Source organism: Anoplophora glabripennis, unplaced genomic scaffold (assembly GCF_000390285.2).
Source record: "Anoplophora glabripennis isolate ALB-LARVAE unplaced genomic scaffold, Agla_2.0 scaffold407, whole genome shotgun sequence".
Classification (NCBI taxonomy): domain Eukaryota; kingdom Metazoa; phylum Arthropoda; class Insecta; order Coleoptera; family Cerambycidae; genus Anoplophora; species Anoplophora glabripennis.
The window spans coordinates 303,946-331,525 of NW_019416501.1; the positions used below are offsets into that span (position 1 = coordinate 303,946).

Consider the following 27,580-nt stretch of genomic DNA (forward strand, 5'->3'; position numbering starts at 1 on the left):
TGTATAATAACTGTAGAAATGTTTCCTATGTATGATCCAGTATGTATTTTATTGGAAACGCCATTTTCCAGATGGAAAATTGAGGACAAAAAGGATTTTTTAAATTCCGAGAGACCTGTGGCTTATTCTCTCGATATTTTTTTTTCTCTTCAGTCAATCAATGAATATGCTTCACCTATAAGGGGACCGCCTAGCCGGGTGTCTTGGCTGGTGGATTTCGATCTGCCGAGGCAAGCATCACGGACGCAGGTTGGAATTTGGATGGGTGACCTAAGGCAGGCTCGGGGTCGTGGCTGTGGCAGTCTACCAGAAACCTGGGTCGCCCATCATTTTCCGCATGCGTGTGATCCCCGATAAATGATAATGAGAACAGAGCAAAGAAAATCTCTGTAACTCAAGACCATGCTATCATACATAAACTGTACGAGACTTTGCCACCAAGCCACCCGTGTAGTAAATAGGATGGTTTGAAGAAAAGTACCCGAGTAATGAAGGAGGGTGTACAAGGGGCCTAATAAGGCCTAAGTGCCGCGGTGGAAAAACAATTCCACCACCCTCCGACATACATACATACATACATACATACATGCTTCACCTATTCTCAATGTCACGAGCCGCCACTCGGTTAGAGTAAGGTGAATATTTTTTTTTTAATGCATAAACATCAACAAATGTGTAACACCGAAGATTCAGAACGTACAATTTCTTGAATACAATAATTTTTGAGATTAACCACTGGTTTAGCTTCAGTAGTACTAAAAAAAATTTTTTTCGAGACATTTTCAAATTAATTAAAACGGCAGTGAGACAAGAAAGATTAAGCGGTTTAGCAATACTCAGTATAGGAAAATTAAAAGTTACTGATCAATTCGTATCTCAAAAAGATTTTTTGGGTGATGAGAGAATAAAACACCAGAGCGCACATTTAAAATCAATTTATTTAAAAACTTTAGAAATCATCTTCAATTGAACTACAGAACAAATGAAACTAGGTAAAATTAATCTCTACAGCAATATTTTTTGGTACAACTAGAGCACTCGTCCGAAACGAACAGAACTTTTCCATTGCCGTAGAACGTGCAGGAAAAAAGAATAAAATATTCCTTGATGTATTCATTTCAAATCTCGCGCTCTAGGACTCCGAATCGTCCCCAAACGCAACACAAAAATATCCGCCGACATCACAATTAAAAAAAATATATAGAAATCAATATATCGCCGAAAATTACAAATAGGATATAATTCTGGATGTATAAATGGTAAAATTTCATAAATAACATTGAAACAATTATCTATATTGATTATATACAAAGTGTACATTTAAAAATAACTATATTTACGACATGAAATATCAAGAGCACTTAAGTTTCGCTTCTTAAAATTTACTTTTTTTACATTGAGCTGTCTTCATTGGTACCTTACAGTAACTTTAAAACAATAGACACACTTAGGATTCTGGTACATCATGGTTAACTTTCCGGCTTCCCTCGGGGTTCACTTCATATATTTACATACTTAGGCGGTACATCTATTTATGTTCGATCAACTAAACTGCCGAACCGGAAACTCCGGCGATCCACGCGGCCTCCATTTCGCCCGCCAAATTTTTAATTTGCTTACCTTTAAATGTAACCGTTCTCGGGAGAAAGAGTGGGGGAGAGCGGGGAAAAGTCGCGGTGTGGATCGCCGCAGCCTCCTCGGCCTAACGGTATCGGTAAGTAAAAAACGACACGAGAACAATGAAGACAGATTTTTGTTTTTGTATTATTTACACTATAGCTTGAATTTCATTCTACTGTTTCTCAACATGCAGTCCGTTGAGGTTTGGGCGTGATCAGGTTGTGGCCCTCTGAACTGTCGGAGTCGCTCGAGTCGCCGTCGCTGACCGCCACCACGTTGTAGTTGCACGTGACCTTCGGTTTCTTTATCGACACCCTGCTGTAGCCCCTCTGCTGCACTTGCATGCTGTTCCGCTGAAAGATCGATCACAATGTAACATTTGCTATTCTTACTAATGATTTTGTGAGAAAGACCAACAGTAGAATCACCAGAGATCGATTTCGAACCTACTATGTCACTTTGCCAGTAGTCATTTACGACATCCAGTGTGAAATTTAACTCTAAACTTTTTTTTTACTTACAGTCGTATATATCTCTTACCTGAAGTATGATGAAGATCGTGATGAAAAGTATAATTATGCACAAGCACGCGATTATTGCTACTCCGGTGATAAAGTTGAAGGGGTTCACTATTTGGAGAGTTGATACGGGTTGCGCAGACAAAAGCAATGCTTCCACGTTGATCTTCCTCTTGCCCTCCTGCATTTTGCAACCTGGAATAAACGATTCGTTTAATTTACGCTTTGCCTTTAGCTGAAAGTTAGTCATTTACCTGCACAATTTCGACAGGAGTAATGGCACTTCTGACACCCGTATTCGGTTTTGTAGTAGCCTTCCGGGCAGTCTGGCCTGCACTCGCCCGATAACAGTTGCCAACCGTTTGGGCAGCTCACGCATTGGTCCGGTCCAGGCCCGCTGCAGGTCTTGCAGCTCATGTAACACCTCATGCACAGTCCCTTATCGCTGTAGTACCCGGTGGCGCAGGCGGCACGGCACTCGCCGCTCTGAAGCTGTAAAAAAAATCATTCAGTCTTCATTCGAAATCGTTTAAGGAAAGACGATACCCGCCAAATTAGTAGGCAGAGTCAACAATAAGTTCCTAATCTGATAGAATATTTTCGGGTATTCTTTGCATGTATATTGTAATGTGCTGTTTATTTCGCATAGTGTTCCGATAATATGTTCTGCCTCAGCGCACGCGTTTAGAACGTTCTATTGTTATACGCAAGTAAGAAAGAAGATAATGGTATCAGAGCAAGATAATTTTTGTTTCCAGGCATACCTGTAGGCCGGTTTTGCACTCCGTACAGTTGGTCTTGGCGAAGCATCTGGAACAGGTGTGCAAGCAGGGCTCGCACAACTGATTATCCCTCTCGCTGAAGAAGCCCTTGTCGCACTTGCCCACGCACTTGGTGCCCTGGAGGATGAGCGGACTGGCGCACGACAGGCAAGCCTTTTCCGTGGGCCCGTCGCATGAGTCGCAGGTGGAGTGGCAGGGTTTGCAGTTGCCGCTATCGAAATACTGGTCTGAAACGAGTCAGGGAAGATTTAGTTATTCGTTTTCTAGAGTCGTAGGAATCGACTTACCGACGTCGCAGCGGTCGCTGTTCTGCGACACGCACCGGCCCTTAGCGTTGACCTTCCAGTCGTCCAGGCAGGAGATGCAGGTGGTCTTGTTGCACTCGCTGCAACCCGGAGGGCATTCGATGCACTCACGCTGGTACGTGTCGGCGTAGTGGTGGGCGGGACACTCCTTCACGCAGCGGCCCTCGTGCCAGAAGTGTCCGAACGGGCAAGAGATGCACTGGGAACTGTTGGAGCCGCTGCAGGTCTCGCAGGACTCGTGGCAGCTGGAGCACCTACAAAGAAAGTGTATTGTTAAGGAATTTTTTACTAAATTAATAAACTTCTGTTGCTTTTGCAATAAGCGAACAAAGCGCGTGTCGGCTTCTGTCACTTAGCATTAGAGACTAACTAAACCACTAATAGTGACGTCATTCCTTGATGACGTGTCGGTTGTGAGGTTTTATAATGTATGTGGTAATAAATAAACCTTGTATTCGTGCAATGGGACTCCTTGCGATTGCAATAAAATTGTGTAAAACACTATCTAAATGAGCAAACCAACGGAATTATGTACTTACCCGTAGTCATCGGTCTCGTACGTGTTTGTAGGACAGGAAGCCAGACATCTGTTCTGGTAGAGCAGGAGGTGGTGGTCGCAGCTTGTGCAACGATCAGGGCGGTCCTGACAACCGGCGCAGTTCGGGTGACATGGGATACAGGTTTTGTCCGCGAAATCTGGAAAGGGAGGGTTTACAGTGTAGACAGCTACTACGATGTACGAGTGCGTGAAGAACCCACATTTATTTTTATTCTTTTCCAAATAACGTATGTGTAAAATTTCGAAGTATTCTAAATACGTCGAAGACTTTGAAAACCTCTCTATAACGTCGAAATATCTTGAAACTATTTTAAAATATTTCGAAACACCTTCAAACGTATCAACATAGTATCACCATGGTTGAAAATGTGTAAAATAACTTCAGAGTAAAGCAAAATTTTTCAAAACAGTCTTAAAATTCATAACAATTTCAAAAGAGAGCTTTTCTAAAGGAGGTAAAAACTGGATTAAATTGATGGGACTTTAAAGTACACCAAACAAGTTCTGGAATGCATAAAAATTTTTTAAAATCAAAGGCCAAGTTAATGGAGCACAAAATCCAAAGGTCAGTGACCGAATGTCAAAGGTCAATAGAGATCAGAGAAAGGTCAATTATCGGAGATCAAATATCGGTTAACGAAGACAAAAGGCCAATGATCGGAGACAAAAGGTTGATAACTGCAAACAAAAAGTCAATGACCGGAGATAAAAGGTTAATGGCCAGTGACAGAAAGTCAATGATTGGTGACAAAAAGCCAACGACCGGAGGCAAAAGGGCAATGTCCGGACACCAAAGGTCAATCGTTTAGAGCTAAACGTCAATGACGTAGGATCAAAGATCAATTTCTTATGGTCAATGATCTCAAAGGATTCACGAAAGATTTGACAATAATTCGATGTATTTCGAAGTTGTAAGGTATTTGGAATATTTACAAGTATTTTGAGGTAATTATAGTAGTTCGTAAAATGTCAAGTTTTTCGCAGTATTCTGAAGTATTTTCAGATTTTTTTTTATATATTTCATTGGTACATTTTCTTTTATCAAAATAACTTCTAAAAGTCTCCAGTTAATTTGAAAAAATCTTCTAGGAGAATTTCTACTAATTAAAAACATAAATATATACATAGTTTCCCGCCATTATAGGGTTGCCTGTAGTAAAAACGCTCTAGGACGATATCGATGTTTCATTTTCATAATATTATCTATAAAAAATAGCACTCACACTTAATAACGGTCCGCGAAAGCAAAATATCGCCCACTTCTACCCGTAAGAGCACCGCCGGGTGAATTATAGAAAACCTTCCACCTTCAATAAGCCATAATGGACCGGGAGCGTACCTGTTATCCAACAAAACGTCCCGATAACGGCCGTAAACGGCTACTTACTCTCATAATACCCCTCGGGGCATTGTTGCAGGCATATATCCAGATCGATAACTCTCACGTGCCCTGGGGAGCAAGTGAGGCAGCTCTTCTGATCGGGCCCCGTGCACGTCTCGCAGGCCTCGTGGCACGGCTGGCAGATGCCCTGGGTGTCCGAGTAGCTCCTCGGCGGGCACGACGACACGCACGTCCTACAATGAAAAATAAATAAATAATAAATAAAATGAGTGGTGAAATAGAATTGCGATGACACAAAGCTATTTTATGGCAATCGTCATTTATGTTGAGGTTGCTAACGTAGACAGGGCATGTCTGTTTATACGTAAACTAGCAATCCGCCCCGGTTTCGCACGGGCAAATATAAAATAGCTTATGTTACTCCAAGGAGATGTAGCTTTCGGTAAAATTGGTTGAGTAGTTTTTGAGTTAAATCGTAACAACAAAAAATCAATCATCTTTCATCTAATGCGACCCTAATATTAATATTAAAATAATTCACGATATATCTATACCTAAAGACAACAAATGAACTCAAAACTAAAAATTCAAAACCTTTAAATTTAAAACAATATAGGTAACTACCAACAATGTGAAAACAAAATTAATTAAATTAAAATACCTATGTTCAGGACTATCAATTTTAATTAATAAGTAAGTAGTTAGGTATCTAACTACCTAAAGAAAACAAACACGAAACAAAAATGCGACTAGGTTTTAAATGATTCACAATAAGAAAAAAAAACAAACAAATTGTTAAAACTCAATTAAATAAAAGTATGTTTGCAAGAATCTATGTATGTTCCGACTACCTAAAGACAACAAATACAAAACAAAAATGTGACCTTAAAATATCGAATTATAACTTATTATAACGCAATTATAACTTTCCAACAACACCAAGAAAGAGAACACAGTTGTCAGTCGTCACCTCTATTCACTCCAAGTCAGTTTATTAAAGGATCACGCGCGCGTTATCGTTCGGCTTATTAGCTAAACAGTAGGCAAGATGGTGCGGGGGGAGGGTCGGCGATCGCATCAAGCAAAGCGAGGCGCTTGAATTTTATTCTCGCGTCCGTAATTTTTTTGTACTCCTAAGATATTCATTTAAATTATATGGTGTAAAAGAGTAAAATAATGTGCATGAAATGCTTAAAGCCTCTAACTTATTTAAAATGATAAGGATTAATACCGTATTTGTGTAAATAGCTGTGACAATTAAACTGATGCTAGGTCAAATACGACAATATAGGTACTTGAATTTATTATTGTCTATTCTCCAGGTCCAAAATAATAAGCAGTATAGTTATTTTCCTAACAAGTACGGAAAGTAGTACATTTCCGCAAGCGATTGCCATTAACAGAACAACGCGACGGAAAAATAAAAAATGGATAACTCGAACTTATATCCAGATTATTTTTGATTTTTAGTATTTTCACCACTGTGTATTTGACTTACAACCTTGCTAAATTCCGGAGAACATCCCAAAAATACCTGTTCTTTTATACTATTTACACGCTTTTCTTGGCACCAATTCGTAAACAGCGCGTATTCATATATTTCTAAATGTGGCAGCCAATAAACTCAAATTTGCGAATTTTGCTTCTTGAAAAGATTTCGGTAGATCCTTATTTTAAATATTAATTTCAAAACGTTTTTTTACAACTTTTACTACTACTTACAGTTTTCATAAACAGATGGACTCGTCCGAACTGTATTTTGCCAATACAAACCGCTACCGCACAGATGTGTGCGAGAGAGATAAAGGTAGTGCGGGCAAAAGTCTAATGCGGTATTCACTAAATTTCGATTGTAGCGACCTAAATTTAATTCAGTCAATCATCGAGCTGTAGTCGCCTCGTACTACCGCTTGAAGTTAAAATTATTTTAACTGCATTTATATGCAATGGCCACATTATGTGAAAATAAGGTCTATGCTCTAAAATGGTACGCCCATGGAATCGCATTTTCCGCACGCTTATTGCAGGGTCTAGATGCTGAGAATTAATGGCTTATTATTTGGAGTTATAGATCATTTACAATAATTATAAGAATAACATTATTTAAACAAATTACTCAACATGATCCTGCAAAGAATTTTCAATAATACTGTTGAAGATTTACGGTAAAATACTTACTTGTCCATCCTCTTGTTCCTGCAAGCTATACACTTGGTGGACCCCCTTCCAAAGCAGCCCTGGTCGTCGCACTGCTCGTCGCAGTTCTCCTTGGTCTCCTCCTCCGCATCGACGTTGTTGTTAACGTTATCGCGCACCTTCGTGTTCTTACCATCCAACGAACTTATGGCCACCTCAGGATCGGAACCAGCGAACGCGTAGACGTTCCCGAAGTTGTAGACGTCGGCATCGAAGAAATTGTCGGTAACCTGTGTGACAGGTTGGGATTGGGTGGGGAAGGTGAAGGTGTTCAGCGGAGACTTCCAAGGCGTGGATCTGGCCCCGTTGGTGGGTCGGAGTCTGACAGGATTCACGGAGGTGCCGTAGAAGATGAGCTGCCACTTCTTCAACACCCCGGGCTGGTTGACGTGACGGTTGCCCGCGTTGACTATCTGCAGGTGCCAGCGGCCCTCGGCTTTCTCGCCCCAGAAGTGGACGCTGAGGAACGGCCAGTCGTCGAAGTTGGAGCTGACGACGTCGCGGGGTCTCTCGAAGAGGAGGGTGGAGGTGGTGCCCATGGGGGAGGTTAGGAGGATCCTTAGGTTGCCGCGAGGGAAGAATCTGAGGGAGATTTTGCATTGGACGTGTTCGAGGAAGCGGACCTCGTTCAGAGTGCCGCTGCACGCGTCGACGTCCATGAAGAAGTCCAAAGCGGTGCCTGTGGAATTGACACAGTTCTTACCACTTTTCTAGATACATTGCAGGTAATATTTGTACAGGAGGTAAGTTTAAGTGGGGGAGTCACTTTTTTAGGGATAATATTAGGTACGTGTTCCTCTGTGGGCGGTGTAAGGCCACCCGGAATTAGCGTGGTAAGTTGTATTAGTGCACTATCAGCGTTGCGTTAACCTACATTGTGCAAAGTTAAGTGGAAAATAATTTAATAATTTATATTAATACGTTACTAACTGTAAATAAAACTAATTTATATTTTAAAATATATTTTACTTTTTAAAAAAACGTAGAAAAAAATATCTGTTTTTAATCCTATGTGAAATATATATTTTTTAATACCGCTTCAAGTTTTTACGAAGAATTATGTGTTACTATTTTTTTTAAATAGGTAAGTATTTAATTTGAATGTCATTATCAATAATCACCTATGATATTGACCTAGTAGTTTAGTTGAACTATATTTCTGCCACTACTTAAAGTAGATAAGAATGTATTTAGGAAAGTTAAAACAGGTAATATTAAAAAGTCATAAAGTTCTAAACAAAATACGGTATGTTTCTACTCTTTGTTCCTTCTTCAACCATTTCAGCGACCAATCGGTGCTGTACATATTAAATTAATCCAAAATAAACCAAACATCAACAAAATTAAACCTTGAACAGTTTAAATTTAAGCAAAATTCGACCCTGTTCCGGATGCTTACGAAAGGCAACGGAGGTTAGTTTCCCCGGTTGACTTCACATTTATGACGAGAGGCTTAATTGTAATAATTATAGGCGGTGATGATCTAATATTTCGTGACTTACCATAGGCCGGCTGGATTTGCCTGTCCTCGACGATCTCCTGGCTCTTGCAGATGTGCTGGGGCGGTACGGTGGTCCATTTCTCGGCAAGAGTAACCAAAGCGCCAGCGTCCATCAGGCCGTAGCCGAACTTGTGTGACACCTTCCTCCGTACGCCGTTTACGATCCAGCCGGATTCCTTTTCCAAGGGAGCTGGCCTGGAAGTGAGCACCACTAGGTACTGCATGTCCCTCCAGGTCAGCGTGGGGTTGGCTTCTAGGGCTAGGGCGCATATGCCGGCGGCTGCAAGCGCGGAAAGTTGTAAATAACAGATTCGCCGCGAGTTACATCTCTAAATGATAGTTTAAAAATAAAAATCGACGTGTCCCAGCATGTTTTAGAAAATCACAATTTTAACGAACGAGGGAAATAGATTACGTAAAATCAAAATAACGTTCTCATCTAGTGCTCGGTGAACCATCCTTCTGATGTAGTGACCTAATTTTGTCAAAGATCTAGATTTGTTTTGACTAAATAATTAAATTTTAACAGTAATATTTGTTATTTGCGTCACCTATTTATAGGTATATGTAGTAGCACCAGTGCCATCTAATGATTACTATAACTAGTTCTTTGTATTCAATTAGAATAAAAGCAAAAATGTACACTAATGCGTGAACTAAGCATCCCTGATTTTATGTCTTACACGAAATTTAAAACACGATCCCAATCAATAAAATGTCGTATTATTGTCCTCACGGTTGTGCGAATATCAATTCATCGCGACTTTTCATTATGCTCTGCTTTGATGCTGATACAGTCGCATTTTACAGCACGTGATTCGTCTACGGTTCCCAGATGGGAAAGCTCCGAATCGGGCTTATTTTTCGCATCTGTACCTTTGAAGAATGGAGTCGTGGGTGTTGACGTTCAAGTCACTTTTAAACTTTGAAAAGGATTCGTTATTAACAACAGGAATAGTATTGTATAGGAACTGTTAGGTTTAAAAATGATGGGTGGTAATAAAATGAACTTTTGGAGGGCGAGAAAATTACAATTAGACCAGGCGGGATCTGTTTTGGTGTAGATGTTTTGTATAGTATCGCTAATTTTTGCCTTAATGGCTTCAAAATGATATAACAAAACGTAATTTAACTTTGCGAACGCTTCAAAATGTGTGCTAAACTTATTATTAAAGAAATAGTGAAAAAACTGGAAAAAAATTTCATTTTTTTCCATTTTTTTCAGCACAGTTCAAAAACTATTAATTTTAGAGAAAAATTGAAAAGGAAAAAAAAAGATTCGTAATTAAATATTACACATGATATACCTATTTTCAGATAAAAAATACAACATAATTATTGCAAATATAGCAAAAACAACAAAAAAAATTACAATATTTTTGCGATTTTCTTAAAAGTACTTATATTATAGGTAGGATCTTCATACTTGGCCAAAAAAATCTTTTTGATATAATAAAACATCACACCAATTTTCGTTAAAATTGGTCCGATAGTTTTCGAGTAATAATTTTGCAATCCAGATTTTTGAAAAGAAATTGAAATTTTTACAAATTTAACTGAGGCTGAATTAAGACCTCTTGATACTTGAAAATTTTATCACATAAAAAAGGGCACTCAAACTTTAAAATGCGTCCAGAAAAATTGAAATCCGTTAATTAGGAGAGTCGTGGTAATTGTTTAAAGATATGCGTAATTTTTGCGCTTATAGACAAATAGAATAACTTTATAAACAATTACCACGGTTCTCCTAATTAACGGATTCCGATTTTTCTGGACGCATTTTAAAGTTTGAGTGCCCTTTTTATGTGATTTTCAAGTATCTAGAAGTCTTAATTTAAGCTGTTAAATTTACAAAAATTTCAATTTATTTTCAAAAATCTGAATTGCAAAATTATTACTCGAAAACTACCGGACCCATTTTAACGAAAATTGGTGTGATGTTTTATTATGTCAAAAAGATTTTTTTGGCCAAGTATGAAGATCCTACCTATAATATAAGTACATTTATTTTTGTAAAAACCGCTAAAATATTGTAATTTTTTTCACTTTTTTGTTGTTTTTGCTATATTTGCTATATTTGCAATAATTATGTTGTCTTTTATTATTTGAAAATAGGTCTATCATGTGTAAAATTTAATTACTAATCTTTTTTTCCTCTTCAATTTGTCTCTAAAATGAATAGTTTTTGAACTGTGTCGAAACAAAGAGAAAAAAAATGGAATTTTTTTCAATTTTTCTCACTATTTGTTTAATAATAAGTTTAGCACACGTTTTGAAGCGCGCGCATATGTTTTGTTATATCATTTTAGAGCCATTAAAGCAAAAATTAGCGAGACTATATAAAACATCCAGAAATGGGTATTTTAAAACAGATCCCGCCTGGTTTAGATTAGCTTCGAATAATTTGAAGTTGTGTATACATAATCGAACTTTTTGAATTACGTGCTAATGGATATATTTAGTGATTTGTGGTTGGCAGCATTGGGTTGCGCATAACCTCTTCTATAACCGCATGTTCTTGGACTGTTGTTATCTCATTTAGTTTTCGTGATAATGTTATTTGAGTGCATGTTTAAGTGTTAGTGACGATGCAACTTCTTCTGTTATTTTTGTTTACGTTAATCTCATGCAGGTCAATTTATTTTCAATTTGAATATGACATTAAAAGTTGTAGAAAATCAAACGAATAATGTGTTCGGAAAAGGATAGTCTCAGTCTTTTTTCTTCTTTCAATTTCAATTTTAATCCATTATTATCGTTCAGTTTTACGAAACAACTAAAATGCAATTATTTTACAATTTATCCAATTATTTCGGAACAGACTAGATACTTCATAATGGTTTTAAAATTGGGGGAGTCACGTACATTCAATATTTATGACAACATAATTTATTAAATCTAGAGGCTGAAATTTAATGCTACTCTCACTGGAAATATTTTAATATTACCGGAATAATGTCGCATGTTGCAGGTTATTGAGTAATCGCGTTACTGAAAATTTAGTTGAGAAGTTGTAAATTTGGCTGCTTTTAGATATGCTTAAGACATGATGGCCTATATATGCATTATTCTAAAAAGTATAGAAAGTACATTAGATACTTATTTCTTTTTATGGTTTTAAAATAATTTCCTATGAAGTTTTCTTGAAAACAAAACATGCGAAGGACTTTTTTATCATTATAATAGCTAAACACTGTATTTCCTTGGACACTCAACAAAACTTACCTAGAGGAGCAGATGCCGATGTACCCGTATGTTCCACTGTGCAGATATGATCAGGACGTAGTCTAGCGTCCATGTCGACTGTGGCGACGCTTTTATCGTGTCCCGGTGTTCCTGAGCTGTAGGTGGTGGCGAGAGTTGAAGAGCATTCTTCCAAATACCAAGGCTTATACCTGGAAGAAAATCGGAAATGACACTTTGATATCCCCTAGTGTTATCTCTGCCGAAACTTATGACACAAAAAGAAATAATGTACTGGGTGTTCCATTTAACATTCCCAGCGGCCTTTCCTATACGCTATAATATTGTTGTAGATGACGTTGTACAAAGAAATTTTTCGATCTCAGAAATAAAAATGTGTTAATACAAGTTTTTGACAGAAGTTTATCTGAAACACTTTACACAGATAGGCTAAAATACTATAAGTTTTTCGGTTTAACTGAATATTTATTAAAAAAATTAAATTAAACTTATTATTTTCTTTATTAAATAAAATAAAACTAGGTCATTTTGGCCTGTTTGATGTACTTTATAAAGTTATGAACCAGTTACATAATTCTGAATATCGACTTTCTATACAAACTATTGTAAAGAAATTAAAAAGAAATTTGATTATATTATATTTATATGAGAAGCAAGTTGTCGCACTAAATGACGTCACAATGAGTTTTTGATCACGTTACAAAATTTAAATTTTTACATAATTTTAAGACTACATAATATAGTTTTACTAGAAATTAAATTTTCATGCAAGTTGGCTATTGGTCAGTTTACCACACTTGAAATGAAAACGAAAAAATTTTTTTAAAAATAAATGAATAGATAAAAAAATTAAAACCATGTCACGATTTTGTTCAGAATATTTTCGTGAAGTAAATATTATTAACATTTCGGATTTTCTTAGTGTCCCGAAGACCTGTTAGAACTATGTATATTAATAGTAGATCAGGGCGGATCTGTCGAAATATCCCACTTCTTGGAAGTAAGAGGGAGCAAACTAATTTTTTCTGGATTACCATCAGTACAACTCACATAATAAAAGTGTAGATTCCTAGATCTGGGTGAGGTCCGGAACATTTTCAAAATTGCAAAAATGTTTAAAAAATTTAAAAAAAATACCTATTTTATCTGAGTTTTTTACTTATATCTTGGAACCTATGCATTTTGGAAGAATATTGAAGAGGAAACAAGTTTTAGAATTGAATTTTGCCTTTTTTTCATCCATTAATGCTATTTTGCAATATCGGTAATAAATTTAAACATTTTTACCTTATAGTATACGGGGTGTCCGGAAATACCGTTCGAATAATTCTAGGGGTGATTCTACATGTTAAACTATGAAGAAAAGTTCATATGAACATAGGTCCGCAAATGCGTCATAAGGTTGCTATGGCGATTCAAAGATTGCACCGGGATATAGGTTTTATTTTATATCTCTGGAACCGTTTCAGATAGCCATCTGAATTTTGGCATATGAATTGCCTTTAATAGTAGGTACTTTTCAGTGTTTTTACTAAATTATTATTTTAATCAGGGGCGTACCGACAGGGGAGGCCTCGATTTAATTTGTTCACATTTTTATTAAACGTCATATTTTTGCAGTTTTCTTTAGAAATTCTGATTCCGCGGTATAAATGACATAAAAAAGGTATTCTTGTAGAAAACCTGTCAGGTATTGTTAAATAGTGATAAAAAAGAAACGGTAAATGGAAAACAGATTTATAATTAAAAAAAAAACAGGGAACAATACAGAAACAAATAATACTAGTGACTTATTATTAAACCTGAATGTTACTTCTTTAGTTACAGCAAGTGTTGGAAGTGATGTCCATTCATTTCAATGCAACTGGCTAAACGATTTCTCATTGAACGTTTAACTCGTTGAAAAACACCTTGCATATTCCGTATTTCTTGGCAACAATGAATGACTCTTTGTTCCAGTTGTTGTACACTGTCAACAGGCACTGAATAAACTAAGTGTTTTAAATAACCCCATAGAAAATAGTCTAACGGATTAAGATCCGGCGAACGGGGAGGCCAAGCTACGGGTCCACCTCGTCCAATCCACCGATCTGGATAAGTCTGATTTAGATATTGTCGAACTAATAAACTGAAGTGGGCTGGAGCCCCATCGTGCATAAAAAATGTTTCTAATCTTAATCCATAAGGCAAATCTTCGAGCAAAACTGGTAAAGTGTTTTGTAGAAAATGTAAGTATGCGGGCCCATCTAAACGATGCGGCATAACATATGGTCCTAGTAACCTATTTCCTATAATACCTGCCCAAACATTAATGGAAAACTTATCTTGGAATCGAGCTTCGAAAATCGCGTGAGGATTTTCATCTGACCAAATATGATTGTTATGAAAATTTACCACTCCTTCACGCGTAAATCCTGCCTCGTCTGTAAACAAGACTTTATCGAGGAAATGACGGTCCTGATGGCATTTCATCTGCATCCACTGACAAAACTCCACTCTAGGCAAAAAATCCCGAGGTTTTAGCGCTTGAATTCTTTGCAAATGGTATGGATACAAAAGTTCCTCGTGTAAAATTTCCCATACAACACTTTTGGGAATATTCGTTTGTACTGAAATTCTTCTGGTGCTACTACCTGGATTAGCTTCAATCTGTTGTAGAACAATTTCCTCTGTCTGCGCCGTTCGGGTAGTACGGTTTCGTCCACAATCTCTCTTATTTGGCGTAAAATTACCAGTTTCTCTTAATCTCTGATGTAAACTGCTGAACAGTTTATCAGAAGGAAGCTGGCGATTTGGAAAAGTTTCTTGGTACAACCTCCGAGCTTCCAAAGCACAACCGTTTGCTTTGCCATACATGAAGTGCATGTCGGCCATTTCAGCAAAAGAGTATTCCGGCATTTTTTGAAAGACGAGAACAATGATTTTTTTCAATTACACTGTTATTAACACAATAATAATCGAATAAACTTTATTTTTAAACCTTATGTCAAATTCGTTTACCGTAACTACAGTAATTTGACCTTTTTCCATTTTCAACTTAGCACCGACATAAGCCTACTTTGATGTAGAAATTTTTATTATTGGGCGACCATGCATGCACTATTTTCTTTGGAGAGTATTTTCTCGAAAACGGCTAGCCTGACAGGTTTTCTACAAGAATACCTTTTTTATGTCATTTATACCGCGGAATCAGAATTTCTAAAGAAAACTGCAAAAATATGACGTTTAATAAAAATGTGAACAAATTAAATCGAGGCCTCCCCTGTCGGTACGCCCCTGATTAAAATAATAATTTAGTAAAAACACTGAAAAGTACCTACTATTAAAGGCAATTCATATGCCAAAATTCAGATGGCTATCTGAAACGGTTCCAGAGATATAAAATAAAACCTATATCCCGGTGCAATCTTTGAATCGCCATAGCAACCTTATGACGCATTTGCGGACCTATGTTCATATGAACTTTTCTTCATAGTTTAACATGTAGAATCACCCCTAGAATTATTCGAACGGTATTTCCGGACACCCTGAATTGTGAAAAATTCAATTCTATTACTTTGTTTCCTCTTCAATGTTCTTCCAAAATGCATAGGTTACAAGATATAAGTAAAAATAGGTATATTTTTTAAACACTTTGGCAGTTTTGAAAATGTTCCGGACATCGCCCAGATCTAGGGATCTACACAGAATTTAAATCACCTTTTAATAAAACAAATCATATGCTTTAATCTCTTAAGATTTGGGTAGATTTACGAAATTTAAGCTATTTCCAAAAATATCTACTTACGATTTGACATTTCTAGTGGGAATGTTAAATAACAACGATTTTTCAATAATTTTCAAAGAAAACTGTCTATTGTTCACTAGAAAACCATACCAAAATCTATTCTCAAATTGAGATCAAGCTTGTTAATAAAAAAAAAGATATATACAATACGTACCCTCCCTGGGTGGCACTGGATATACTAAGAGTGAAAATACTGTTGGTATAGCCGTCGCAGTTGCAGGAGTCGGTGTGTCTCCCTCCGTTCCCTGAGGCCCACACGAATATGGAGCCCTTGCCCTTCCTTCCGCTGGTGACGCCGTAGATGAAGGCCCTCCTGGCCAGAGGCCCGGGACCGTCCACGGTCTTGCCGTCGTCCTCGGGGCCCCAAGAGGCGCTGTAGATGTCGATGTGTTCGGGGTTGAGGCCTAGAGCTCTGGCTTCTACGGCGTCGTTGACCACGCCGTCCAACATCCTCACACCTACGGCAAAATAGTCAAGGTCAGGAGAAGGAATGTATTCACTGTTTTGTAACATAACAAAATTGAATCGATGGGAATTATCCCAAAATTAATAATTTTTAGTGCCAGGTTTTTGGAGTCTTTTTTTGCGAGTGTAAAAAATTATTGTAAAATGCAAAGTAATAGATGAATATAGCAATATTTATAGAAAAAACGAAATTTACGAGAAAAACAATGGTAAATGTTTGAAACTATTACCTGATACTGTTATGGATAAAGATAAATTATTAGAAGCGTACAAGTTGTGGAAGGTTAGGTTTTAATTTTTAATATGTTTAATTTTTTCATGAAAAGGAGAGTGATGACAAGATTTTGGATACAGAGCATCTTTATAGCGACGAAGATGAGTTATCATAGATAACTCAGTGGACCTAGTGTATATTTTGTGAATTAAATAAAAACATTCCATCTGTAATAAATCCTCAATTTATATTATTTCGCCTTCATCCCAAATTTCCTGAATAACAAAATTAAAATTGTGGAACATAATTCAATTTTCTCAAAAATATCACATATAGTACCTTTTTGTAGAGTTTTATGCTGTCAGCTTTGGTCCTTAGTATATTTGTGAAATACCTAATATACTTTTCAAGTTAGTCACGAAGTTTTTTTGCAGTTTTCAGGCCATTTTCCGAATATTCCCGGTCCGCTCCCGTGCACTACAATTTTTTTTCCATATCTACTAGCAGAAAACTAGCCATATGCAAAAATTGTGGATTTCGGAATAAATGCTATTTTTAAATACAATTTTGAATAGGGCGATTGAACTGGAAAGTTTCGTGATATTGTCATTCAAATTATGAGCTATGATGATAATGTAAAATAGCGGGCATCGGTAAATTAGTCTGGTTTAAGTCTGTTATAAATTAAAATAATAATAATAATTTGACCTAATCCTCGATAGGTCTGGGTTAAGTTATGTTGAGTTGTTTTTTTTTCTATAACCAACGGAAATGTTTTGAAAGGAAAAACAAAAACTTAGTAACTTTTGCTATATGGTATATTGGTTGAAGAAAAATTGTATACGTACTTCTAATTAAAAAATTAACTTAAACCAATCCAACCTAATATCCAATAGGAAATTTATTGAGGAAAAAAATGAAAAACATATTAAAAAAAAGTTTATTCAATCAATTATGTAATAAATAAGTAAATTCTGAAAAATACTAAGGTGACGGCTCATTAAAATATTTCAGAGACTACTTCGATTTCAATTTTGAAAGTTTAAGCTTTCGGGTTTTTGGGGGTGCTCTCTTCATATAAAACAATGCCATTGTTGTATCACTTCCGGTTATAACGGTAGTCGCCACCTACTTGCTTATTTTAAATTGAACACCCTGTATATTTTTTGTATATTTGGATCCTACGTGTAATCTTAGGGGGACTCTTATCAAGCTTCCCTATATCTATCTCTAATGGTCATCGATTCAATTCTTTCAAAAAAAATGTTGCTTTTCGATAGCCGTTGTAGAATTTTACTCTCTATCCATATTACACTTCCATTAACCTATCTCTTTTAATTTTTCTGTTATTGACGGTTTTTGTGATAAGTAATTAAAATGATCCAATTTCTTTCGAGGATGGCTGTGAAATTGTTAGCAAACTTAAAAACAAAATAACCAATATTAGTCCAGAGAACGAAGAGAAAAATAGGGTAAAACCTCGGAATACTTTCGGATAGATCCGATTTATATGAAAATTTGGAATTAAGTTTATTTCATCCTGTGGATGAAAAGTTATATATGCTTGATATGCGCTTCTTATTTTTAGGGGATGAAAACTACCCCTTATGAATAAATAATAAAAACTGAATAAATATAAAAATAGGTGTTATCATATAAAATCATATCTTAATATATATAATAAATATTGTTTTATATTATGGGTTATAATTTACGTTATTTTTATAGTTTCAACCCTTAAAAACCATCCTTAATGATAAAAATATAAAATTAATAGTTTCTTTGACCTTAAAAAAATATTTTTAAAGCTCATATATTATAGATGGAAATCTTTTCAATAGTTTATGGTATTATAAATAATTCATTACAATATTTAAACTCTTAAAAAACTACCCCTAACAACAAAATATTAAAAAAAATAGTTTTTAACAGTTTAAAATGATTTGATAGTGCAAACAGGATAAAATAAATTCTTTTACCTGTTTATAATACAATTTATAATTTATCGCATTGTTTTAAACAATTTAAACCCTTAAAAACTACCCCAATGACACAATATAAAAAAATGTTTTTTAAATTATTTAAAATGTATTATAATACCCTCATATAGTGTTTATCAGATCACTGGGTTTCTTAAAAATCAGTTTTCATTATAAAAATAAAAACATTCTATTTATATAGAATGTCCAATCCAAAGTTGTGGATAACCAAAATATTGATATGCTCCGAAAATTGAAGCGGTAAGGTATCGTTGGTTTTTTAACGATATCTTCCTTAATTTTTATTTAAAGTTATTAAGACGACCCAAAAACGATTTTGCGGAAAATTTCGACAGCTAAAAGTACTGTAAAATTAAATATTTTTTAATGCGTTATTTTTCAGATTTTTGAGGTTAAAAGTTTTGAAAAACATGACTTTTCGCAAACTTCTAGCAGCGACATATCTGTCAATTTTTATCCTACACAAATAAAAAAAAAAAGTATTCTGTGAAAAAATTTCAAACTTTTGTACTCTTGAATACATATGTTTTGTATCTTCTTTTATTTTTAAAGTAATATTTTTTTTTTGGAATTAAAAAACATTTTTTTTCAATCGTAATATTTTCAAAAATATGCTTTCTAAACCGCTTAAACTTGTATAATATATTGTTAGCACATAAAAAATGTAAATTGTAGAAGGATTACCGTTAATTTTAAATCTCGTGAAAATTCATCAGTTTTAGTACCTACTGATTTTTTTTCCGAAAAAGCGAATTAACAGTTTTATTTTGATCATAACTGTTAATTTTTATGCTAATGACTTAAAGTCAAGTTCATTTTAAAGATTTCTTAAAGTACTTTAAAAAATTTTCTGTGCATTTTTCTTGAAAAATTGAATCTTTTTTAGTTATTTTCAACCAGCCTATTGCACCTATATAAATGAAAAATAACTTAATCTTTTTCTTTCTCTAGGTATAAGCGTCATTTCCTTTGTGATATTTTTTTCATGGAATTTCTATTTTCAGAGTTATTCGAGAAAAACTACTGAAAAACGTATTTTTTTTTAAATAAAAAATGTACATTTTCAATCACCAATAACTCAGAAAATATTGACTTATCGAAAAATATTCATACGGCACTTTTTGCTCAAAATTGATTGCTTTATCGATTCCTGGGGTTATTTCAATATTTTATTTTTCACCCTCTAGAAGGAGTGGCTTTCACCCTCTGGGAAAAAGCGCTCAACGGTACTATATAACTTTTGTTTCTTGAGCTATTTTCTACTTACAGTCCAAGTTCCCTGGGCTATATGTCATCATATTAAAGAGAGCATTACCGAAAACTCCAAAGCCTAAATTTTTAAAATTGAAATCGAAGTAGGTACTCTCTGAAATATTCTAATAGGGCGGCCACCGTAAGACAGCCTGTTTACAAAGAACATACTAGAACAAAAATATTTCCTGGGGGGTCAGTCGAATTGATAATATAATTTCTGGATTATCTCTTATCTATGACTTATCAATCTAATTCACAAAATGTATGCAATAAAGTTAAATTTTTTTCCGGAAGAGAACATTTTAATTAGTTTTAATTTGTTGGTCACTTAGCTTTCAGTTATTTTTATTCTTTAGTTATTATAATAAATTACATGTGGGGTATTAAAAAATCAATGCAAGTTTGATACCTATGTTGAATTCCAGTCGAGAGATTATCGGATAAGTGTAAATAGTAGTGACATAAATCTATTTGTACGAACCTTAGTTCCAGCGAACTCGATTTCTGCAGCGAATAATCCGCTAAAAAAAGAACCCGCGTGTTAACTTTATCTCCGCTTATAATTTATACGAAAAGTTTGATTAAAACTCCCCTCGGCGGGTAAAGATGTGGAGGTTCCCGTCCGGCAACGTAAAATATTTAAATTTGAAGTAATTCCATCTTATATAATCCGTAAAACTGCACATTACGTTTTATATTATAAGATAAGGAGTTTCCACTTTTGATTTTATTGTCGGAAATTTAATTTTCACCCGCGATTTCCGCAACGATTTAAATCCAATACCGCAGATAAGCCCGAGCGATTATCGGCAATTTATGGTGTTTTAAGTAGGAGGGATACCGGTATTGTCTTTAAAACTAAATCCCTGTTTATTCGACGTCCGTTAAATTAACAATGGATTGATGCTCCGGCGCGTTTAAAAATTATCTTTTAATCCGAGGCCTTGTGATTTGGAGAGTGAATATGTGTCCATTGTTTGATATACGGCGATGATAGATTCGTGTCCAGCGATGACGAAAGGCGGTTCGAGGGAAACTACGGCTTTAGAGGATCCAAAGTCCCCGGATTCGTTGTGATAAGAATGCGCGGATCGACAGAAATTGATGGATTAGTAACATTGTCCTTATCGCGTTATTTCCCAACAAGCGACAGAAACGGAGGACCTGACATTGGTAGGGACCAAATATTATCATAGACAAAAATAAATGGATTGTGTTAGCGAATTGCTTCTTTGAGTAAGCACACATGAGCTGTTACCGAAATTTTCCAGACAGATTTCAGTTTCAATATATATTCATTAAGTAGTTAGTAACCTTTCGGGGGGCGCATGGAGTCCCAAAGGGACTACTTTCACATTTTTGGGTTTAAACGTGCTAAGATAAAATGTAAGAAAATAATTAAAGATAAATCTGTTGTGGTTCCTGGTGTGGTGTGACACATATAACAAGATACAGGGTGTTTCAGTTCGAGTGAATCAAACTTTATCTGACCACAAATAGAACTAAACTAATATCTCAAAATCAATAACTACTAGGTATAGGGAATATTAAATTTCACGTAGAATCCGAAAATGCAATAATATATAGTGTCTCATTTAAAATAACGAAGTTGGTGGCAACATCCGATGTAACCGGAAGCGTTAGGTGGACGCCATTATTTTAGTTGAGAAGAGCATACCCGAAAACACTATTGCCCAAATTTTCAAAATTAAAATCGAAGAAGTTTCTGAAATCTGTCTAAAGTCTCGTCATCGTGAGACACCCTGTATTAGACTTATCAGTTCATTAATGATATTCTGGACTGCTTCCAGTACCCTCTTTATTATTGATACGTTTTCTTAAAGGTTTTCTTCCATCTACTCTTTCCTTTCGCTAGCAAATTTCAAACGAACACTTCTTAAGCGGATGAGTACTGAAAAATTAACAGCGCTAATGGCTCCGGCGATGTTGAACATTCACTTTTACCATCCGGCTCGCGAAACGGCGACCATGGTCGATGGTAATTAAATGATCCGGAGCGTGCTCCCGGATTATTAGCCGAACGGGAAACTTTGTCATTCGGCGTAGATTTTGCGAACGTAGCTAATTGTCGCATGATTTATTCACGGCAAAATGTCTCCCTGCTCTATGTGTAGATTCCGGGAGGTAGGTACTAGAACTAATCTGAATCAAAATTAAAACGTTTTTTTAGGTATAAAGTTCTGATTAGGTTTCGGCGTTTATTATTCACCGTCCTATTACACGATTGAGAAGTTTTAACCCTTAGTTTCAGCATGCAGAGTGAAATACCTTACGAAAAAAAAAACGAATTTTAAACCGTAAGACTTTATTTGGTATACTTTAGTAGTTCCTAGAAAGCTTCATCTCTGATTTCTTAATAAATATACAGGGTGACCCACCTATAGATGGCGTTATTTCAAAAGAATGCCGTTTTATGGATTTTTCTTAAAAATTTTAAATGCAATGCTATAGTTTTCTTTACATAAATAAATTAAGCACAATGATATAACCCAGGGAACTGTGGTACGCGTACCCCTTGGGGATACGCGAAAATTTTCAGGGGCACAACATATCTAAAAAGTAAGTACAGAAACAAGCTTAATGTTGAGGACAATTTAAGGTTNTGCATAGTACTGTGTGGGTACACATGTTTGCAAGTGACCCATATTTGAAAGCACAACGTCAAAAGCTCCGCAGGACGCCGCCGGACGAACCAGCGTTCCAAGAAGGGCTGCTGGCGTCGGCCACCAGACGCGTACCCGATATACGACCGACTTCAACCACAAGGCACTCTCCAAGGACTCTCCAGCTAACCCTCAAACCGTCAACACGTCTTTTTCCACAATATAGTTTTCAATAAAACAGTTTATTATTACCGTTGAGAAAGCGTTTTATTTCTTGCTGTACAGCGAAAGCAACCCTCAACATAAATAAATTAAGCACAATGATATAACCCAGGGAACTGTGGTACGCGTACCCCTTGGGGATACGCGAAAATTTTCAGGGGCACAACATATCTAAAAAGTAAGTACAGAAACAAGCTTAATGTTGAGGACAATTTAAGATTGTACTTAACAAAACTTGAGCCGAACATTGAGGAACTATGTAAAAAGAAGCAAGCTCATCCTTCTCATTAATTTTTTGTAATGCGTTTCAAATATATTTCCAAATATGTTGTGTTTTTGATGATAAAAGTGTTTTTAATTTAACCGCCCCCCCCCCATTACAAGGGGGTACGCAAAATTCTAATTTTACATTAAGGGGTACAGTCTTTGAAAAATATTGAGAAACTCTGACCTATAAAATATTGTCACATTTCCATGGCCAACTACAAAATTGTGATTGAAACCGTTACTCCGGAAAATACGAGACAGCCAAAATTCCAAGATACTGTAACATTCACTATCTGTACAGTGTGAATGTCACCATTTATTTTAACGATAACTCGACAATTAAACAGCTTCTTGAGATTTTGTTATAAAAGTTCAACTTTGTTATCACAGCTAGTTAGTTTTGTTTCCCTCTGTATACTGCTGCATTGTTGATACATCATGTAAATCTTTGTCACACCCTACAATTAGTTATAGAACACCGATTTAATAAACTACGTGCAATAAATGTTTACTATTTACCTGTTATAAACATGGATAATCTTTAGGTGTGAATTGTAATGATTTCTGTAATTGTATAATTTTAACTGTATCGCCGTTATTATTTCCTTTTATTAATGTTTATTTGTAAACCCAAATCTGGAGCACATTAGTTAGGTTACTTGGATGTCATTCATTGAAGGTTATTTATTTGTCACCATCGACCCATAGACACACATAGACCCGTTAGGGGGTGGTTTTAGCTTATTTTTTTGTAGGTTGGCGCCCGTTTTTTTTTCTCAAACTGGTAAATTTATATGCTGAAATCAAATATTAGAACCGACCCACATCCCTTTGCTTCCACTATAAGAGCTGCCGTTCGCACTTTGTGGTATGAACTTTTAAAATAAACACTACAATACCAAAGCTGGTATTCCAAGCTAAAATACTGAGACAACAGTATTAGGAACATAACGTGGGTTTAGGTAGATTCTTTTATAAACGCAATTTGTTTTGGTAATTAAATGTCTTTTCGTTAGTCGTGTTCCTCAATTCATTATCATTATTTATTTTTTGCTCACTAATTCGCGAGTAATTGATTATAAAAAATATATCGAACCCTTTTTGGCGTCAAAATATAGCTATTTTTATGATCTTCAAACTAACCTATAAAAAGTTTTATCCTGTTATTTCACTTTTTTAAGAAAACGTATAAAAAACTATATTGGGGTGAAAATAGACCCAAAAATAGCCCAATCATGGTCCAAAATTGATTTTGCTCCACTTAATATTTAAACATATAATTTCCGACGTATTTCCTCCATAGTTCAGTTATTAAATGTTTAATCGTTTGTCTGTATAGAAAAAAACCCTTTTATGGAAACGGAGCTCTTAACAGAAATATAGTCTGAACTTTATATTCCATAACTGTTTAGAGAAACCGAGTCTGTAAAATATTAACCCTACAGGATAACCTCGGTATAAATAACGCGCAGCAACAATTACCCAAATGGGGACCAGACGAAATAGCCGAGTACGCTCCAAGAGATAAGATACACATACACACGCTCGCACGGGCAATAAATTGCCGGAATTCAGCCTGCTCGATGTTAATGATAGCCCTTTAATCTGTCCTCGAGTGAGATATATAAAAATTATTTACCGCAGCGGCACTCGAACGCCTTTTTTCCACGATGGAATTGCCGAAAAGCCGTTTATGAAAAATGAAAATACGAATCGGAGTGAAATATACGCTAAATACGCCATTGGCCACTGCAGAATGGTTTTGCATTTATCGCAAAAAATAAATAAATAAGAAAAATGTACAAACGATGCGCACCTTCCTTGTAAATCTTCTAGAAACCTAACAACTTGCCTTATAATGAAGCCGGCCCGCCTCTGTCGAGCAATTGAAAGACCTCCACAAAGCGAATTTGATATTATAAAAAGGAAATCTCTTTTGTTCTCATGAAACAATTGCTCCCAGCGGACGGGCGATATTAAAGTGGCGCACATTTCTTACGCTCCTCGCAGGGGGTTATCTTATCTCGCTCTGTCCCCTAGATAACCACCGCCAGTTGGCGGAGATGTATCTCGTTAATGTGGCCGGTACCGACCGCGTATCGGTCAGTAACTTACAATTGTACAATCCCCTAATGGCACTAAGGCTTTTATTAAAAAAAAAAAGAAATACGACGGTAATAGAAGAGCGAGAAAGACCAGAATTGAAAACACGGGTTGCGCGAGGCGGGATGTGACGTGTGATTTAGTGTGACTCATGTTTATGACGTGTGATTCAGAATGGGACATGTGACTGTGATGTGTGACTTGGCTTATATTTACACAAAAAACTATAAAGACTATACAAAATTTATTAACATAAAAAGTTAGCACATGATGAATTTATTACTATTTCAGGATTCTGTCTTGGGTCCTTTATTAATCGTTATCTCCGTCAATGATCTTTATCACTATTGCAGTGCACTTTGAGGATTATACAACATTTATAATATCAGCGAGAAACAATTATGAATTACATACAATTACATTCTTACATTCTACTCGAGAAGAAATCGCTAATAGGGCAAGTGGATTGTTTTTGTTGAATAAAATAAAATTTTATTTAGTCAAAATCAATATATGCAACTCTCTTCTAATAATTAAAAATGTAAAAATTACTTCTTTACATAAGAGGTTTAACAGGTAAATTCATGTAAGTGAGTAAAAGAAAATGCTTTCTTGTTCTGAAAAAAAAAACAGACTAGTTCTTACTTTGAAAATCTTTTCTTTGTTTCAGTGTCATATTGATTAAGGAATGTTACTTTGGGGTAGTTTTTCACATGCTATTAAATCTTTTCGAATGCAAAAGAAATATATGTATTAGGGTGTTAGCAGAGATTAGTTACTATGATCACGATAAACCACATTTTTAAAAGTTCGAAACAACGCTTTTACCTATTTCATTTATATTTCAAGTTCTAATTGAAATTTATAAGAAACAGTCTAGTCTCATTCAAGCAGTCTGATGTTCATAAACACAAACAATATTTTCCATTGTTTTTATTCTGCAGTTTTTAATCTATTTTTCACCTAACAACTATTTTTAATGTCCTTGTCCTACTTATACTTGAATTTTTATATCAGTTTTGACTTGCTGCAGTCATAATTTATGTAATGTGGGCAAGTAACATATAAATATAAGCACAGATTTGAGGAATTGTGATGTGTGATTTAGTGTGACTTATATTTGCGACGTGTGATCTGACTGTGATATGTGACAGTGATGTGTGACGTTGCTTACATTTAACGTCTACTATTCTGTCTATTGTTACGTTGTGGTACATGTATTAGCTATCAAGATAAAGTATGTTCTAAGTTCTTCTAGACCAGCGCGATCGTTAATGTTTACGCACGGTTACCCAATTAAATTTCCACCATTACAGATACGATTCCGATCCCGGATACGTAGATGTCTGCCATATCTACATATCTATCAATGCCCCTTTGTGGTATATCGCTTGTTCGCCATTCCATTACGTCGAATGCAGCAAATTTGAGGGCGGTTGTTTGGCGGCGGAGGCGCGTGTTCTGTTTCGGTGTTCGGCGGCACCCCTGCGGGATTCAGCCCTCTGTTGTCTCAGCTAGTTGGGCGTGAAGCGGCAGAAATGTCACTTTCAATTGTGTGTGGGCCGGTCGGGGGTAATACGGCGGATACACGGATGATTGTGTTTGCATTATTTCGGCGTGCCGGGGCACAAGGACGACGGGAATTTCCCTGTTTCTCATCAATTATAACATACAGGGTGAACCATGAATGTGTACAATTACGGAGATTTTAATTTTGTAAAATCCGTACCTTTACATGATTTTAGCGAAAAAATCGAGATTTTGAGCTATTTTTGAGGTGATGGAGTTTTTCTGATGGCTCCATCGTCTTTAGCGGGTCAAAATACAGTCAGGGATATCATGCTTTGTTAAAAAGTATATAAAAAAAATATTTCGTTTTATTCGACTTCAAAAAAAAAATTTTTTTCGAACAAAAGTTATCAGGTTTCGAGGGGATCAAAATATGACGACCTTGAATTTGACCTTGAAGTTATCAAGGTCATTTAAAGGTCAACCTTGATTTTTTAAATGAAAGCCCATATTCGAGGGGATCAAAATATGACGACCTTGAATTTGACCTTGAAGTTATCAAGGTCATTTAAAGGTCACCCTTGATTTTTTAAATGGAAGCCCATATTCTTTTATTGCAGATTCGTATTCTGCGGGAAAAATTACGTAACTTTTGTATGAAACATATTTTTTTAAAATGTTATACTTTTACTGTTCCATTTTAATTCTCAGGCTAACCTCAAGAAATAAGCAGGATGGTAAAAAATATTTCCCACAAAAGTTGTCAGGTTTTGGGGGATCAAATTACTGTGACCTTGAATATACCTTAAAGTCAATTATCAAGGCTATTTATCAATTATCAAGGTCAACTTTGACTTTTTAAATGGAAACTCATATTTTTATTACAGGAAGCATTTTCAAGAAAAATGTTTCATACGAAAGTTAAGTATTTTTTCCAGCAGAATACGAAACTGTAATAAAAATATGGTTTTCCATTTAGAAAATCATGGTTGATCTTGAAATGACGTTGATAATTGATTTTAAAGTTAATTTTAAGGTCACGGTAATGTCATCCCCCCAAAACCTGACAAATCCTTAGACCTTAGAAATTAAGATTGACCCTGAAATG

The 27,580-nt window shown here is 35.7% G+C and overlaps 1 protein-coding gene across 1 annotated transcript in view; it reads right to left on the reverse strand.

Moving 5' to 3' along the window:
• Window positions 1-920: 920 nt before the first annotated feature.
• LOC108910006 (furin-like protease 2) overlaps window positions 921-27,580 on the reverse strand; it is a 103,707-nt gene continuing 77,047 nt past the window's right edge. Inside the window, exons 4-14 of the mRNA XM_023454760.1 lie at window positions 15,969-16,272; window positions 12,049-12,218; window positions 8,825-9,103; window positions 7,305-8,001; window positions 5,172-5,359; window positions 3,765-3,921; window positions 3,208-3,479; window positions 2,903-3,147; window positions 2,393-2,630; window positions 2,161-2,333; window positions 921-1,973 (exon numbers count right to left, since the gene is read on the reverse strand). Of these exons, the coding sequence (XP_023310528.1) occupies window positions 1,803-1,973; window positions 2,161-2,333; window positions 2,393-2,630; window positions 2,903-3,147; window positions 3,208-3,479; window positions 3,765-3,921; window positions 5,172-5,359; window positions 7,305-8,001; window positions 8,825-9,103; window positions 12,049-12,218; window positions 15,969-16,272 (2,894 nt within the window). The 3' untranslated portion in view covers window positions 921-1,802. The remainder of the gene's footprint in view (window positions 1,974-2,160; window positions 2,334-2,392; window positions 2,631-2,902; window positions 3,148-3,207; window positions 3,480-3,764; window positions 3,922-5,171; window positions 5,360-7,304; window positions 8,002-8,824; window positions 9,104-12,048; window positions 12,219-15,968; window positions 16,273-27,580) is intronic.